At 39.6% G+C, this 18,344-nt stretch overlaps 2 protein-coding genes across 6 annotated transcripts; both read right to left on the bottom strand.

Moving 5' to 3' along the window:
• Positions 1-655: 655 nt before the first annotated feature.
• On the bottom strand, positions 656-9,832 carry BMI1 (BMI1 proto-oncogene, polycomb ring finger). 4 transcript variants are annotated; one of them, XM_090266593.1, is made up of 10 exons: positions 9,604-9,832; positions 4,720-4,850; positions 4,291-4,387; positions 3,641-3,696; positions 3,493-3,567; positions 3,222-3,330; positions 3,096-3,141; positions 2,586-2,684; positions 2,134-2,214; positions 656-2,046 (listed from the first exon to the last, which is right to left on the bottom strand). In XM_090266593.1, exons 2-10 carry the CDS (start codon positions 4,829-4,831, stop codon positions 1,717-1,719), a joined length of 1,005 nt encoding a protein of 334 aa, XP_090122719.1. In that variant the 5' UTR covers positions 4,832-4,850; positions 9,604-9,832; the 3' UTR covers positions 656-1,716. The 4 variants fall into 4 exon arrangements, with proteins under 4 accessions (XP_090122719.1, XP_090122718.1, XP_090122721.1 ...); XM_090266592.1 differs by having other exon boundaries at positions 9,615-9,832; XM_090266595.1 differs by having other exon boundaries at positions 3,493-3,543; positions 9,615-9,832.
• Positions 9,833-11,040: 1,208 nt separating this feature from the next.
• COMMD3 (COMM domain containing 3) lies at positions 11,041-15,052 on the bottom strand. 2 transcript variants are annotated; one of them, XM_090266596.1, is made up of 8 exons: positions 14,858-15,052; positions 13,422-13,533; positions 13,258-13,321; positions 13,133-13,167; positions 12,728-12,788; positions 12,584-12,640; positions 12,432-12,491; positions 11,041-11,393 (listed from the first exon to the last, which is right to left on the bottom strand). In XM_090266596.1, the coding sequence occupies exons 1-8, from the start codon at positions 14,994-14,996 to the stop codon at positions 11,334-11,336; spliced, it is 588 nt and encodes a 195-aa protein (XP_090122722.1). In that variant the 5' UTR covers positions 14,997-15,052; the 3' UTR covers positions 11,041-11,333. The 2 variants fall into 2 exon arrangements, with proteins under 2 accessions (XP_090122722.1, XP_090122723.1); XM_090266597.1 differs by lacking the exons at positions 13,133-13,167; positions 13,258-13,321.
• Between the last annotated feature and the right edge of the window lie 3,292 nt (positions 15,053-18,344).

Raw genomic sequence — 18,344 nt, 5'->3', positions numbered from 1 at the left:
TTTCTAAATGAATATCCTTTTCATTGGATTTTTCCCAATTACAAATGAAATTAATTATACATCTATAATTAGAAACAACACTTACAGTGGGACTGTACAAATTTAGGTCAAAATAAAAATATATGTATTTTGTGGTTTCATAAAACTTCATTTACTGTATTTTTAAAGAAAGCAGAAGTAACAGCAATATATGTAAAGTAATGATTTAATGACTATAAGCAAGACAAAGCAATAGAATTGTGCTTCTTTTGCAGACTGGGGACAATGAAATTGTTTAGCTACAATTTTCCCATACAAACATGAAACAATATTCATATAGAATAAACACCCTCACAAATAACTGATGGGTGATGAACACACACCAAGTTCGACCACACACCAAGTTCGACCAAAGCAAAACACAAACTAAAAAGTGTTGGGGTTATTCATATTTTAAATTCAACATGCTCACTCTATATAAAAATTAATACCTGTAGAAGCTCATAATAAATTGCTTCATGTTTCCAGATATTAGAGAGAGGGCATATGCCATTGTTTAAAACTGTAAAAGCAACTCTTAAATTTGAAATTACTGCTAATACCATGTATTAAAATAATTTTAGATAAAATGCCTTCTTCCAGCAATTTGCTGATTTATTTTAAAATTTGTTTAAAGATTATAGTGATCAATGTGCATTTTAAAAACACATTAACTTCAGCAATGGGAAACGAAGACACTATTTCCAAATTCCTTAGTTAGAAGTTTTTCTTTACTGCAGCAACATATTTTAGAAGTAAACATGTATCGCTAGAGAAAGTCAGTATAAGGATTTGCCAATTGCTCCCAAAAGAACAGACTTTAGAATTAGATATCCACATTAAAAGTATTCTATGCTGAGAAGGCTCAAACATACGGCATTTGCAAAGGTCGAACCAGTTTGGAGAATTTTAACAACCATTTCTGAATGCATGAAACACAATATTTTCTTTATAGTATTTATAAATATATCATACAATACTGTTTTCCTGTTATGTCATATACCAATATGGCATTGTACAAGCATAATGCCATCTGATTCTTACAAAAGCGAATCATTTAAACAAGTCAGTAAAATAAACGGTAGTACCCGCTTTTAGGCATACAGATTGTAAAACTGAAGTTTACTTTCCTTTGATCAGTTTTGCGTAGCAACAGAGAAGTAAAAATCAAACAGGAATCAAAATGGCTAAATATGCAAGAAATCGTTATTCACAGTGACATGGCTACATAGAACGCATTATTCTATGCATATTCTTTCTGTTTGTTGAATTTCCAGATAAAAGCACTTGTTTTCTACATGTTCACAAAACAGCTTAATAACAAGAACAATCAAGGAGAATGTAATGTAGGCGTTAGTTGAAATTAACAAACTATGGCCAAATCTTTATATCCACTGCAGAATATTTTCAAATCCAAAAAACAGTTACAGAAACCATTTCATATCTTTCCTAACACAGAGAAAAAAAACCTTGCCTGCCTTCTCAGAAACCAATTCTTTATAGGAACACTCTTTCTTTTCAATTAACATCCACATCAGTATCACAGCTAGTCCATCTTTTATAGCCAAATTTAACATCACTACAAAAGAAAGCAAATTAGACAATAGTCACATGTATTAGCATCTATAAAGCTGTAACAGCATGAAGATATCTATATAAATCAGGGGTTTTAAATTTTTTTCCTTAAGGTCTCAGGTATCAACCAGATGAAGTTGCTGACGACCCATTTACTGATGATTTTCGAGGTCTATTGGCAAAGGGAGATTGGTGGTTACCGCTGGGGCTGTTGCTGGTTCCATTCATAGTACTGGAAATGTGAGGAAACTGAGGATGAGGAGACTGAACTGGAGTGCTGGGGCTAGGCAAACAAGAAGAGGTGGAGGGAATACCTCCTGCTGGGCTGTTGGCCTTGTCACTCCCAGAGTCACTTTCCAGTTCTCCAGCATTTGTCAGTCCATCTCTCTGGTGACTGATCTTCATTCTTTTACAAGTAGGTCGAACTCTGTATTTCAAAGGAAGGGGGCCATTCTACAAAGTTAAAAGGGGGAAAGTAAATCAGTCTTAAGTATTTAAATACAGTTCACCACAATAATCTGTATTAGATATGCCACTTACCCTTCTCCAGGTATAAATGTAGGCAATATCCATTAGTGTATAGTAATCCTTTAAAGGTTCCTCTTCATACATGACATCAATCTATTGAAAAATGGCACTTCAATTAAATATGACAAAAAACAAAGGTAAATCTAGATTTCTCTTTTGTCATCTAAATATAATCCAAAAATGCTTTAAAAAACATTTTCTCCAAACATTTGGACAAAGAATCCCTCTTGAAATCTCAAACAAGGGAAAATAGATCCTGAAATTATTAAGGGATTTGTTTTCACAGCACAAAACATAAGTTATTTTAGGAGATACTTCCAAGTACAGTACTAAATTACATTAAATTAAACAATTTTTTTCCTGCTTTTTTGGTTCAGAATCCCAAAAGAAAAATGTCACTGAATTAGAAAGAGAGAGAGAGATAGAGAACTATAAAAAATGCATGAACAATATAAAGTACATACCTGGAAAGTATTAGGTATGTCCATTTTACTTCTGAGAAACTTTCTTAGGTGCATCACAGTCATTGCTGCTGGGCATCGTAAATACCTTTTATCATTCACCTAAATACATTTAGAAAAATAATTTTTTTGTTCTTAATTTTCACATAAAAAAAGTTACGTTGCCTAAATGTGATAAAAGGTATCCCCAAAACTGGGATATGACTAAATTCTCAACTATAGTTTAAGATTACTATTTTTATAAATATTAAATGAACAGATTCCTAATATAATAAGGAAACTTTAAGTACATCAAAGCATTAAACATTAATTATTTTGTAAGAATAGTGATCATACAGAAAATAAATTCTATTTATTAACTATCAGATATGGATAACTCTTAAACATCAAACATGACTATTTTCTTCTATGTGAAAGCATCATCTGACCCTAGAATAGTCTAAAGGGCAACATACACTCATAAAATTTTGAGTCTAAACGTTTCTTTTATGCTTTGGGGACATGGAACCTTACCTCCTCCTTAGATTTCTCCTTGTCTTTGTTTACTTTCCGATCCAATCTAGGAAACAGATCATTTATTAGTGGAACAATATATCTAATAAACACATAAGTATAAAACATATTTCCTAAAAAATTCACCTGTTTTGATCAAAGAATTCAATGGATAAGCTTATTATCTCATCATCGGTTATAATTCTCTTATCTTCATCTGCTACTTCTCCTCTATCTTCATTAGAGCCATTGGCAGCTATAAAGACATTTTGAAATTCAATCTTAAAAAATTAAGTATTTAATTAAATATTATATATATGAGAATGGAAGTGGTACTTTAGATTAAATTCAATTTTAATAAGTTACTGAGTAACTTCTCCCTCCAAATAAAATGTCTTTCCCCCTCGAAAGAGTTTACCATCAGCTGAAGGATGAGCTGCATAAAAATCCCTTCTTCTCTTCATTTCATCTAAACGGGTAGGGGAGGAAAAGCCTTAAACATTTGGTATAGTGGGTAAAACTGATAAAATACTTTTTAAAAATTCATTTTTAAGCAAGTTACCTACTTTTGAAAAGCCCTGGAACTAATTTGTATACAATATCTTGAAGAGTTTTATCTGACCTGAAAAAGAATACATTAGAAAAATAAACTACCAATACGACAAAAGCTAAAAATGTTCATAAGTTATTATATATTATTTGTTTTCCCAAAGCTATCATATTTTATTTGATTATGCTATTGTCTATAACTACATCAGTAAGATCACTAATTATGGGAATAAAAGTTCTTTACGTAGTAGCACTGAAAAATCAGTAGAAAAATATTTCATAGTCACCAAAAAATTCTTCACGTTTCACTGTATCAAGAGATGGGTGCCCTTTCAGTTACTAAGTTAGCAATGGAAGAATAAAGAATATAAGCACCTTAAATGCATTCACTTTTTTGCCCATCATCAAATCAATAAAACAATGCCAAAATGGAGAACTGATTCAGTTTTTAAGAACCTTAAAATCACCTGAATAACACTGAACTTTGTTTAAAATTAGTCATTATTAACATGGCAAGAAATTAAGGGCTATCCTCCAAGAAGCATACACATTAGGTGGGGACTCAAGGGCATATTTTCTGTGAAGAAATAAACAGGGTAACCTTCACTAAATTATGCAATTCTAACAACACTTCCAGACAATGATTTTACATTTTACATTTTCCTACCTTATATTCAGTAGTGGTCTGGTTTTGTGAACTTGGACATCACAGATAGGACAATACTTGCTGGTCTCCAGGTAACGCACAATACACGTTTTACAGACTAGAAGTAGAAACACATTTTGTAAGCTTAGAAATTATATGCTAAGCAGTAAAATTAGTGTCAGAAATGGAGAACAGTAGCAAAATGGTAAATGCCAAAACATATTTTCAATTAGCTAAAGTAAACTAATACCCTGAGAACACTTACACATTGCATACTTATATGATATTATATAAACATATATTAATAAAAACTCACTAAATGCAAGAGAAAAATTGATTCCATCACTTTTTAGCAACATTCCCAAGGACTATGGAATTGCTAATTTCCCTTTTTCAGGATAAAATGTGAAATACCTATGACACAAAAAAGGTCTAAATCTTTGTACTTACAGGAATGTAGACATTCTATTATGGTTGTGGCATCAATGAAGTACCCTCCACAAAGCACACACATTAGGTGGGGATTTAGCTCAGTGATCTTGATTCTGGTTGTTCGATGCATTTCTGCTTGATAAAAGATCCTGCAAGACATAGAAATGTTGGCCATAATTCACAGAAAGAGAATAGACATTATCTCAAAATTCCAGTAACTTGTACAATCTGAAATGCTGAGGTGCCCATGAAACACTGTACAGCTAGACTGTCCCAATGTTTTCTACAGAAGAAACTTATTCAGACTCGAATCAATTCTACGGTGAAAAATGTTCCAACTCAAGTTAACTTGTGGTCCCTCCGGTCATTCCAGCAGGGCAAAGAAAAGGTCTGGGGTGGGGGCAGGGAGCCAAGAGTATTCGGGCTCTTTCTTCCATTTGTCCTCCAGCCTGGCAGCCCCACGGCTGCTGCAGTCGCCACACCGTCCTCGCAGATATTTACCAACCGCTAGGGCTTGTTCAGTCTCCAAATTTATTGTAAAACTTCTTTATGGATCCTCAATAGAAAACCCAGGAGCATGCCCTGGCTTTCCAGGAGTTCTTGTTGTTTTAGGCGCTCTCAGCAACCAGAACCTGGCACGTTTTTTACGCAACACAAAGGGAAAACAAATTCTGCTCTATCTGCATCCCTGGCATTTCCGGAGCTGGGTGCTGGGGCCTCAGGAGAAGCACCTCCAAGTCGGCCTTGGGCTGGGGCCTGAGCGCGCGGACACTCGGGGTCCGGGATGCGAGGGGCGGATCCGGCTCTGTGGCTCCGTCTTGCTCCAGATTCGGAACTGCCCTCTGTCGGGGTTTCCATAGCAACTTACACTTACACTTGGCATCCGGCCACTGCTACAACTCTGTGCGGACCCAGGCGGAGCTGGAGCTTCAACGAGCAGGCGTGCGGGGCGGTCGGGGCGGTCAGGGCGGCGGCGGGCGCGGGGGAGGGGCTGGCGCGGCGCGGGGGCGGGGCCGGCGAGGGGGCGGGGTGGGGTGCGGGCGCACAGGCGCTCGGTGGGTGGGGCGGTCCCACGAGGCCCGCGACACTGGGGAACAGTATCCTCGCAGGCTTCGACCTAGTGAGGTAGCTGGGGGGGCCCCAGAGTGGGCGAGTGGCAAACGAAAATGCAAACAGCACTCCCGGCCATTTCGGACACTCTTGGGGGCCTCTTTCCACGTCAACTCCTCGCGAAGAGCTTCTTTCAGATCGCTTGACTCTTTCGGTCTCTCCCGTTAGAAATCACTAGGTCAAAAACTTCACGAAGGGATCTTCTGAGAATTGCCAACTGTGCACTTAGCCCCAAACTGTATGGGCTCAAATTGCAGAGATGTTTATTCAACTGAACCTCTTTAAAACTTCTTTACTATGAAGTTCTGCTGTAGACTGCATGAGCAACACAAAGTTTTGGAAAGGCTTAAATATTTTACAAGAAGATGAGAAGGGGACAAAGCCTTGTATTTTATTTGGGCTATGCTGGATGCAAGAAAAACTACTTTAATGGGTACAATAGTGACAATATGTAAAAATACATGTGACCAGCCCATCCCCAACGCTAAATCAACACCTTGTCAACCCAGAGCAACCATAGGAGACAAAAACAAATGTCATTGTTTTTCAGCCTAAACTCCGGAGACCCCCACACACAATGAAATGACATTCTCAACAGATACCATGTTATAAAAAGTCACGGTGGCGTACTGTCAGTAACGATACACCAGTGTACAACCAAGGAAGTCAATTACTTCGAGTAGTAGTCTTGAAAAACACATTTCTTACTCCCACTTCATTCATTTCTGAACCTAAAATAAGACTAAGCTTCTAGACCTGTCTGAAGTACATTCTCAAAGCTGCCTTGAATAGAAATCTGGGAGCCTGTGAAACTTGAATATATATCTGAGGTTTTAATTCTTAGGAAATTAATGTAGAAGAGGAAAATACCAATCAACATACGTCAATGGCTGAAACTAAAAGCTTTAGAGCACTAAAAAATGTTAAAAGAAAAAAACAAAACCTTTTCTATGAAAGTGCCTACAGTGGCAACCAGGGACTTAAACCAGAAAGCTTCATGTTTGACTCCTCAGTAATCTTTGGGTGACTTGTTTAGAAAGAATACTGCCAACATATTGTTGATATAAATCCAAGTGGGGCTGCAGAGGAGTTGTGGATGATGCAGTGTCCCTAAAGAGTAACAATATTTAAATCCATTATATTTGATGATTAAAGGCAAACGTTCTTAGCTGTTAAAGAAAACTCTCCTTGGGACATCATAGGACCTTTCCTAGAAAGACAGTTAGTAAGGTGGTATACTTCTGCCTGTGAAAGCATACCACCCTAATGCCGATCAAAAAGTTAAAAGTTAGGGGCTTGAATAAAAAGAGCTGCCTTTCCTTCTCTACTTTTCAGAAAACCAGCACCAAACACAAATATTAACACAGAGCAATCAAACCTCAGTGGAGGGTTATCTACTGATTGGCTTTAAATATTTAAGTCACATGTACTTGACCAAAACCCTTTCAAATTCATCTTAAGTCTTAATTTACACAGCTCCTCAACCTAAATTCAGAAGAATTTGGCCACAACCCTATTCTCATTTATAATGCTAAAAAGTATCACTCTGTTACTATATAAAAACCAATTCTTTGTCTTTTTATTCCATTTTAAAGAACTGGCAGCTTAATGAAAAATGAAAACACTTGACATGCCGATAAGGTTTAAGAAACACTTGCACCTTAGAAATGAAAATCTTCTAGGATCCAACACAGAAACTGCCAGCTAAGCAAGCAAAGATGCACCAAACATACAATGATAAAAATACTCAATAGTTAAAACTTGCTTTTATAGCATATTTAGTTGGGCTGTCAATTTGGCTAGAGGCCTGACACCAGAAATGTCAAAATGAAGGAAAACAGAAGCAAGTTCTCATGTTAACAATCAGCTTGACTATTGCAATCTAAGAAATGCAAATGAACTTCATAACCCCAGTTGAGGCTGACAGCCCAATACAAGTATGGGTGAAGCAGGGGTTAACTTGGCTCCTAGGGAGAATTTTGCCTATTTGGGTACTTAATGCACATCCAAGAACTTGGTAGAATATTAATGGGTTTATCAATTACAATGAAATGCTCAATTTTCTTACAAAAGTGTGTGTGTGTAAACACATACGCACATACAGTGACTTTTACATGGCTTTAAAGATACTGTTACTAGGTGTATAACTTGCACGGGTAGGTTATTTCAAACAATTGCACTCTGGGGCAGAAGTATAGGTATATACTCAAGTATTAAAACTAATAAATATGTGCATAAAATCAACCTCTCAAGAATTCTGATTAGTTTACTTAAAACTCAAGTGTTAACACAGTCTCTTAAGTTAGTATATACTGTTAACAATTGGCATCCCTAAGTTTCAAGTGTTTAATATAGCTTGTTTTGTGTTTCCAGAACTGGAGGATCAAGGATATATGCTGAACTACTCATAACATTTCAGGTACCACCAATCTACACTTGGATTTGAAAAAAAAATATGCTAATAATTTTGCCTGCTTTAAGGGAAGAGGTTAATGCATCCTTCTCTTTCAAATATTCTACCGTGACTACTAAGCCCACTAAATCCTTTTGTTGCCACTGGAAATGATCAAAGTCTTTCTATTTGTTTACTTCCAATTATTAACTGTAAATTTCTGTGAAAAAGATAATGCTATATAGCTGTCAAACCCAAAAGACTGCATAAGAACATCCGCATTTTTGTGCTTCTTTTCCAAAGCATCTCTTTACCATTTGACATGACCTATGCTGACATTTAGCAAAATCTATAAAAGGTAGTCGACTTTAAGTCATGGTTCTAGGTGCATCCCATAGTAGAAGTTGAGAGAAAAACTGTAATTTCCGAAAGGGAAAAAGAGAACAGAGAGGGAAAAAAAGCTTGAAAGAAAGGAAACCTCCTGCAAGACTAACGTCCAGTCAACATCATCACTCAAAAAAAAAAAAAAAAAAAAAAAAAAAAGCTCCAAATTTGAAATGGCCACTTCCCAGTGAGCACGTCCCAAGTGATGTTTGAAGAACTTGTTCAAGACTAATAATAAATAATACCTTGAAAACTTTACCATTTTAAACACAAATGCAGGAGACCTTGGAAACAACTGGGAACCGCCATCTTACAAGCCATCCAATTTCACACAAGTGTCCCTCCAACTTAAGTTAATAACATTTTTATTGGGGCTCTCCCCAGTCTAACATCCACCTTGGCGGGACCGCTGCCCCCCACGTAACCCGTCCCTATAAAATGGGAGCGTTCTCTAGTTGTTTTAACCCCTCAAAAGCCCTTTCTTCGGGAGAGGAGGGAAGCTACTTGACCCAAGCAGCTCCCGATTTCAGGAACCCGTCCCCGTTTCATCAAAATCTACCTCTCAACAAAGGGCGACGTGGCCGCGAGAGCCGCAGAGGCTGCAAATAGAAGTGTTCTTCTCGGGGGCCATGTGCATCGCGAGGGTGTAAAGGGGCGCTGGGGGGAAGAAAGGAACTAAAACGTGGGGCCGCGCGAAGCGCGTCCGGGGCTGAGCGGGAGGCGGCTGGAGCGGCGCCGAGCCCGGCTGGCGGCGCGGCGCGGCGCGGCGCGGGCTGCGGATCCGTCCCGGCGCCGCGGGAGTCGGCGAGCGGCGCGGGCGCGTGCTCGCGGGCGCGGGCGGCGCGCGGGGCCGGCGGGCGGCGGCGGGCGGCGGCGCGGGGCTCGGCGCCCACGCTGTCAGCGCCCTCCTGGCCGGCGGGGCGAGGCGCGGGGGGGCCGCTCCCAGTCCACCCGCGGTCGGCTCCAGCCCCGCGCGGCCCCAGCCGGCCCCCGGCCCAGGCCCGGGGGCGCCTTACCTCTTACGTACCCGGAAAAAGCTGCCGGCGAGAGGCGATCGAAGCGGGCGGAAAAGACAATGAAAGTTAAAAGTCGTTCAGCATAAAATGAATGTGAGCCAAGCGGCCATCTTGAAGCAAGCTGCAGACGCCGCTGTCAATGGGCAACGAGCGCAGCCGAGAGGAGCCGCGGCCGCCGCGCTCCGCTCATGCTGCCTCCCGAGCCCGGCCTCCTCCTCCTCCTCCTCCGCCTCGGCCTCCTCCTCCTCCGCCTCGGCCTCCTCCTCCTCGGCCTCCAACGCCTCCTCCTCCTCGACCTCCTCCTCCTCCTCCTCCTCGGCCGCCGCCGCCGCCTCCTCCCGCTCCGCACTCGGGGGAGGGAACGCGCGGAGGGGGCGCGATCAGTATTATTCTGCGGGTCTGGGAGGTGTTTCTAATCCGGATCGGGGCTCCCTCGCCAACATCCCCATTGTCTCGCCTGGTTCTCTGCCTTTAATACTACGATTATTATTTCATAGTTGCTGTTCGAGGAGGAGGGCGGGTGGGGGGCGCCGTGTGTGCGTGCGGAGAGGCGGGGGGAGGGGAGGAAGGATGGAGGGGGGGGAGGGGAAGGTGGAAAAAAAAATGCACCGCTGAAGGCTGAGTGGAAACTGACACCGGCTCCAAAATGGCTCAGAGTCCGCCCGCCCCCTCCCCCGCCCCCCCCACCGGGTCACGTGCTCCCCTCATTCCTTAAGGGCGGCCTGGGAATTAGTGTCGGTGTAGTCAGGCCAGTGGCCGACCCCTCCCCTCGGAGCTGCGCGACCCGGCCCCCTCCCCTCGCTCTGGGCGGCGGTGGCGGAGACATTTCTCCACAACGCCACACGCGCCACCGGCTCTTGACGCGGGCATCGCTCTGGCCCCGCATGCAGTTCAGCCCACCCCATCCCCCGTTTCTTTTTTTTCCCCGTGCCGTACGCCTCCGCCCGCAGCGCACGAGTCCATGAGCTCCAGCCGACAAGAGTGCTGGTCACCGCCCCCCTCTCGGCCTTGCCGCCCCGACTCCGGCGCCGCGGCGCGGAACCTGCGCCCGAGTTGGGCTCGTGGAAACAACAGCGCCCGCCCGTCTTCCCGCGTCCGCACCAGCTCCCGCCAGCGGCCGAGGAGGGGCGCGCACGGGCAGCTGCTCTCTCCGGGCAGGGGATGGCCGGGCCGGCGACGGGAGCTCCGCGGGTGAGGGTCCGGCTGCGGACGAGCCCTCCGGAGCAGGTAACGGGACGGGCCAGCTCCCCTCCGCAGGGCAACCGCGCCTGCTCCCCGAGTCTCGAAACTGGAGTCTTCAACAAACCCAGGAGACCGCATCCCATCCCACTGGGTTTAATTTTAATCCAGAGAAACGGCGGTCATTAAAAGTTAACGCTAATAGTTGTCTTCACAGTAATAACTGACACACAAACTCACATCCAAACAAACGCTCAGTAGTTTTGGTGGGAACTTATTTATTCATAATGTAAATACTGTCTACTTCCTTTTGTAAGACTTGAAAAATGACCAACATGGATCAATGTACAGTTAATAGATTCAAATACTTAGGCAGAATTTCACTTTCACCAGTGTTTAAAAGCGTCAAAATTTATGAATGGCATAAATCCAAAAAGATTTTTTTTTTCTTTAATGAGGAGGCCATCCAGCTCGCACAAATGATGGTTCTGCCGACAGCAAGGAGTTCCTGTTCGTCTTCTGGATCCAGGTGGTTCGCTAACTTCCCCAAGTTAAAATTGAGTTGCTCTTTCCAGGCTCTTCGAAGCATCTTTAAGTTTCCCCACTAAGTCCTAAAAGACGTATATAATGCTAAGTTTTTAAGATAAAACACGGGAAAGAAGTATCCAAGTTTGAGAAAGATTCAAGAAAAAAGTCGGAAGACATCTGATAAGTTTAAAATTCACAAGGATATTCTTTGACCATCAAAAGAAGGTTTTTCTCTAAAATAGTTCATCTTCAAATAGGCTACTTGCTCTCAGATTTGAAATATGATTTATAACCAAATCCTCCTATCAGGGAAGTCATATCTAAATTAAATTTCTCATGTTACTCTAACAAAGATTATGGTGTAGTCACATTTTCTGAAAGTTTCAAGTTTGATTAATGGTTACATTAAAACCAACTCTGCAGGAGATCTTTTGGAAAATTAAATTTCATCAAAATTTCAAAGCATGTGCATTGTTACAGGTACATTAAATGTATGTGGAATCTAAATGGTTTGTTATCAGAGACTGTCTACTATTTTTACTTTTAATAAATCCACCTTCTTCCCTTTCAAAAAAAAAAAATTTCAAAGCAATGATGTTCATTTTTTAAATAGTAAGAAATAAATCCACTGTTGTGTCCACTAATCAATGTGGTTTTTAATTTCCCCACTCTTACACTGGCATCATAAAGTTGCAGAATTTTATGTATACTTCTCCATTTATAAAATGTCATTTAAAAGCACAGTTTTAAAATCCTGTTTTGAAAGTTTAATTCAATTTCTGAAAGCAAAGAAGAAATTTTAAAAGCCATGTTTGGAAAAAAAATTTTTTTTGTCCTATAGGATCAAACTCATCACAAATAGAAGGAATTTTCACTCAACACTACACTTCAGAAGTTTATTTTAATTGGAGGGAACAGCAAATATACATCAACATCTTAATTTCAAAAGTGAAGTCTGCATTAAAATATTGCTTTTGAAGTTCCTTTTCCATTATATCCTTAACCAACCTTCATTATCTACTGATACATGGGTTAGATGATTCTTTTGAACTTCCAAAAGCATAATTCTCAATTAAACATCTATAAAAAGACAGGCATATTCAAAGATCCTAATACTGTACCTGTAATTGTTCCATGTTGCAACTAAAACTAATCTCTGGGTGGGATCGGGAATCAGTGTTCTAGGGAATAAAGAAAATGCTGTTTATTTAAATCAAGGAAATAAAAATTCCATTACACATTTAATTTTTAGACAGGGCTAATGTATAAATACCTCTACATTTAAGGTCACCAAATATGCAGGTCTGTGTTTCTTATGAAGTTGATTGGTCTAAAACAACACAACACATTTAAGTCTTTAACTCTTTTTTTTTTTTTTAAGTTTCCTAAAGAACCCTAGAGGACAATAAAACTTTACCTTTATCTGATATTCCAAACGCCAAGAAACATCAGTTATATGAAGGAGAGATCTGCCTATACTGAAAGATACAAGCATAATTTTGTAGATAATATCTACAGAAAACTTTAAGTATTTTTACTAACTATGGTGTCTACCTCCTCCACACACACAATTTTAATCCATTCTGAATTAAAATATCATTAAACTTCATTTTCAAATTCTGAAAGTAAAAGAACATTTTAAAATTATCTAAATAAACTTTATCTTTAAAAACATTAGCTTAACTTCAATTGTTTAACTTCCCCTTTGGCCCCTTTTCTTTTGGTCAAGATTCCTGTTTTTTGCTGTTTTCACACCAGCAGCCTCCATTCATACCTGCAAATGAAAACTGACTCAACCTGACACCTTATACAGGTACCTTACCTTCCAAGTAGGATTTCTAGGGAATCCTTATTATTCTGGAGGACAAAAAAGAAGAAAAGGAAAACACATCTTTGCAAACAGAATAGAAAAAAATAGTAATTAATTTTTTAAAAAATGTATGTAACCTGATATTCTGTGCAAAACAGTTCTATTCGCTCTCTATCAAATTTACAGTCTTCTAGATAAGTGCTAGAGGAAAAAAGAAACCAAAGTTTAGCTCCTATTTTAAAAACTAAAATTGGAATCATAAAGTTACTACTAATAAATGGAATTTAAGTAAATCCTATACCTTAAAGTAGATTTGTCAGCTCTGTGCTTTCCTGCTTCCAGTATGTAAGTTGCAGCTGCAGCATGACAATGTTTTAAAACCACTGGGTCGATATGTTTCAAGTCTGGGTGATCTAAAATAAATTGCCAGTAATGGCTGTGGTAAATTGTTTATAGTCTTTTTTTCTAAAAGGGATATTTTAATTTGGGCAAAACCCCCCTTTGACAAGAAAACAAAAAGAATCCCACTATAAGGACTGGCAATTATAAGTAAATGAGATGAGCAATAATGTCAATGGCAAAACAATCAAGAGCATACATCAATAATTCTGCTGTTTCCTGGTCTCAATTGCCTTCTTATATTTTGCCTTAATATTTTTACTGTTTAAAAAAAAAACAAACATGATAGTCCCAAAGAAAAAATAACTATACAGTGGTCATTCCAACACTGGATGGAGTAAATTTAAAAGAAAATAAGAACATAAACATTTTACATAGTGCAAATTAAAGAATAAACATTCCCTCTAAAGATCGATAATTATAGGGTAAATGGCTCCATGGACATTAATACATCAAAGGAAGGGAGGGCACGAGTTTAGAATATTAAATATAATTTTCAAAATATTTTCAGGGTTAGACAGCCATCCTTTTTTTGAGATTACCCAGGTGGTGGTTACTATTTTCGTTTAAAGAACTTCCACTTTCATACTTTTTGTACAAGTGTTTAGTTCATGAAACCACAGGAAAAAAAACACAAAAATTTGAATTGTTGGGATATTTATATTTAAGAAAATTATCTAAAAGACATCTGTCTTAAAATATGTCTTCAATCCATACAAACACCGCACTCCGCAATCACTGACCACACCACTTAAAAGAGACTCGCGTCCTGGTAACTGGTTGCGGAACGAAACATTATGCACCATATCTTAACGTTCTAGGTGCAAAAGATACCTAACTAGAGTGTTGGAGTGATCATAGGAACTTGAGGTATTCTCTAAGTTGGAAAATATCAACACCATTTAACCTAGTAATTACTCTGGAAACAGACCCTTTAAAACATTTGCCAGCCTAGTACTTAAGGCTGAATTGCCAGAGAGCTTGCTTGATGAAATCCAAGTGTCAAACAGCCTTTTCCCCAGACCAAGCTGAAAATCTTAGATGTTTAGGCCACAAACAAGACTTAAACACGGGCTTTAGAAAGGAACAAAGAGCCTGGGAGGGAGGATTCAGGCTAGAAGAGTGTAGCTGGCTTTCTGCAGGTGCCGACTGAAGATAGAACAATGTTCAGGGTCCGTTTTGGGTTCTGGCAGAGCCACAACCCCACACTGTGCCCAGAGAGAACGGCAAAGCCCGGAGACTTCTTCCCCGGGCTTTTGCCCCTTTCGCTCGGTCTCGCAGCTTTCGTCTGATCGCCCCTCCACCCAGGCCGATCCAGCTCAGAGCCTAGCGGCTTACCTAACACGGTCTCGTCCGCCTGGGCGTCCAGCAGACTCTGGAAAGCCGCCCGGAGGAGAAGCATGAAAGCGTTGGAGTCAAAGGCGCCGGGATCGGCCAGCATCTGGAAGCCTTTCTGCACATACTCCGAGAGCTCCATTGTGAGCTCGCTGTGACCTTCGACACGCGCACCACGTGATACGCGCCGCGCGCTCAGCTGATGCGGCCGCGCGCGCGCGCGCGCGGCTCCGGGCGGCGGCGCTGGCTGTGGGCCTCCCAGCCCAAGGCCTCTCCCGCCCGCCGCCCTGCCCTCGCCCCTAGCCGCCAGTCTCCCGCGGCCCGCACTGTGCCTGCCGTCAGCTGCCGCTTCCTCCGCGCCTGTCGCCAGAGCTGCCGATCCTGAGCAAGTGGGGCGGCCCTGGGTGCTTTGTGGACGCGTTCGGTGCTTTCTCTTCCCCTTAAGTGCTTACCTGGTACTGTCACAAGCTCCTGCAGGACTCCGCGGCCGCCTTCCCTGAAAGGCCCCCTTGGGAGGTGTGGAGGGGTCGGGATCCCTCCCCACTTCCTTGAAAATACGTCTTCCCCGCTCAGCGCGACAGCCTACGGAAGGCTCCAACTTGAGGCGACTGATTTTTAGTTCGGGGCGGTTCTTTCATTCACCAGCTTAAACCCGCAGCACTGCACTTTTGTGAAACTGTAGACATCTAATTATGTAATCTTTGTTTTTCCTTTTTCATTGTCATTTCTGGAATACAGCAATTGATTCTACCTCCGTGGGGTGTGCGTGTGTGTACGTAATGCACTAAAACGATTAAGGGGTTAATAAATTATTCACGAAGATATTTGACAAAATTATTAAAATTTGTATATGCCGCTGCAAATAAATAACTTTCAAAATCAAACACAAATTTTGTGCTACTGTACTCAGTACATCTATGGGTCCATTTTTAATTACTCAAAGAATCTTCATATATTTATGTCAGACAGTTATCTTAGTAAAATTCAGCTAGAAACGGCAAGAATTTTAATTAGAATTAAGTTACTGTTTTGGACACCCATAAGTTTAAAGATTAAAATATTGTATAAAGTTTAACTTCCCCTTTATATTTTTATGAAGTTGGAAAACGTGAAGTAGATTACGCATTTTTGATCAAAAGAATTTACAAAGGAAAGTGAAAATGCCAGATTTTTATGGGTGGAGGGGAGGGATAAGGAACTAGAAAGGTATTTCAGTCTTCATCAGAGGTTATTTGGAATAGACTCAACGTAAAAGACTTCTGGGCATAATTTAGTTGCTTATTTAAAAAAAAAGTTTCTAATGAATACAGTCAACATTTAACCTTGCACCAATACATGGAGAGCACCTGATATTACAATAGGATGCAAGTGGAATAATTTAGCGTCAGTAACAGACTAACTACTAAGTTCTTTGAAGGCTTTGAAAGGCATGTGACCTACCTCTTCACTTCAATGAGCACATAGGAAGGAGCAGTGAAGGATTTAAAAGAACCTCCCTAGATTCTTTATGAAACAAACACCTATTAATCATGTTCATCTTTTCTTCCTATCTCTTATTGTCTTTCTAAATTCCTTGTTTCTCATCAGTAGTAAAATATCAGCCAACAAATTTCCAGATATCTAATTTACATAGGAGTATATTTTACAGGGCAGAGTTGTGTAACTGTTAATATTAACAACACTCAAGCTCATTATGTTTATAAACATTTTATGAACTTGCATAACATTGACTTAGCACTGTAATAAAATTTGAGTTGATAATTGTAATCATATTCAATTTGGAGTTAAAATTAATGCTTGAGTGTAGACTTAAATTTTTTTGTTTGCTTTTTAAGAAAAAAGGAAATACAATTAAATGGTTATGAGTGTGTGGGCATAAAAGAAGATTCACAAGGATTATTTTTCTAAGGTTATGTTACTCTCTTGTACATATGTAATTACTTTCTCTTATAGGACATTTGTCTTTTTCTGACTGAATATATTTATGTGTTAGGCCCAAGTGGTGGGTACATTTCTGACTCACACAAACTTTTAACCATAATGTCTTCTGATGCTAGAAAAATTGAATTCTACTATAGGTACATTTGTTTCAACTCCCTTTGAAGGAGGCACAGGATTTGTTTCAATGCAGGTAGAACATGTGTGTCTTTCACAATTCAGCCATTGAATTACATTGAAGTATGATAATTAAAATGACATGATTATCCAGATGTAGATTCTCTTGGTTTCAGCAACAAAATTAGTGTATTTTATTTATGTTGTTACAAAAACTATGTACTAACACATTCTAAATGTGTGAAGAAAAAAACTATTTAAAATTGGTGCTTTAATCACTGAAAACCGCATTGGAGCTTTCACTAGAATTTTTAAAATTCTGTAGGCTTAAAACTAATAGACTAAAATTGGCCTCAAAGAGCCTTTAAAAATAACAATCAGGTACCGCTGAAAATAACAAAATAGATATTTAAACATTCTCATGTTAATATTTTTTTCCTTTTAAACTGCAAATATTAAGAGAGATAATGCTGATAAATTTGTTTTTCTTTTTGAAAATCTAGAAGTTATTCAAAGAATTAGGAAGTATCATTTTAAACAGTGTTTTAAAATACGTTGTATCCTTTGAACTGGCTCTTTTGTTTCTTTGTTTTTGAAACCAATTTAATATTGGCTTCTGCACTGGGAGTACAATTGTAACGGTCTAAGGCATTTATAGGATCTATATGGTCAGCTTTTTGCAAAGGCCTCATTGGTATTTTTGATAGTTTTAATGAAATAAAATATTTTCTAGTATTCTTTTAGATAGTATAAGTACTTCTGCTTTTGTGCAAAGGAAGCTGAAGAGAAGTATTCTTTTAGGTTGAGGAGTTTGTTGAAGATTCATGGGGAGGAAAAAGAAAAAGCTGATATGCTTAAGCACCCATGAGACATCCAGAAGTTTTAACTGGCATATCAACGATTTGTTCTACTGGAGTTCTATTTTATTCTTGCCCATGAGATACCTGTTCATTTTCTAGAGAGAAGAAAGTTAAAAACGCTTAAAAATTACACATACACAAGAAACCATCTTTTCGCTGCCCCCCTCATACTGATATTTTGATGATTAATGATCTTAAAGCCTTGAGGTAAATATTAATAAAAATGAAAATTACTACTTTAAAGTTATTTTGACCATAAATGGACAATTAGGGGGAATACTTAACAGTTATATATGGCATTTAAAGGTATAGATCAAAATTATTTCAGTGAAGTTTGTAACATCTATGTACATTCTTTTATTAAATATCTTAACTTGGTAAGGCAATGATTGGGACTTGGAATCTGAATGGTCATGTGTTTGCACATTCATGATCACAGAGTTCAGTGGTTTCAAATTGAGTCTTTTGTCACACATGTTGTCAAACAGACTACATTGAGTATTCAGTGGGAACAACGAAGCTTTTATTTTCTAATTAAACATGTAATCCAATTCCTGATCATTTCTCTATGGTCA

Source organism: Furipterus horrens, unplaced genomic scaffold (genome assembly GCF_987537825.1).
Source record: "Furipterus horrens unplaced genomic scaffold, mFurHor1.1.pri manual_scaffold_2, whole genome shotgun sequence".
Classification (NCBI taxonomy): Eukaryota; Metazoa; Chordata; class Mammalia; order Chiroptera; family Furipteridae; genus Furipterus; species Furipterus horrens.
Note: the sequence above shows the minus strand (reverse complement) of the source record. Positions and strands in the feature narration are given on the sequence as shown.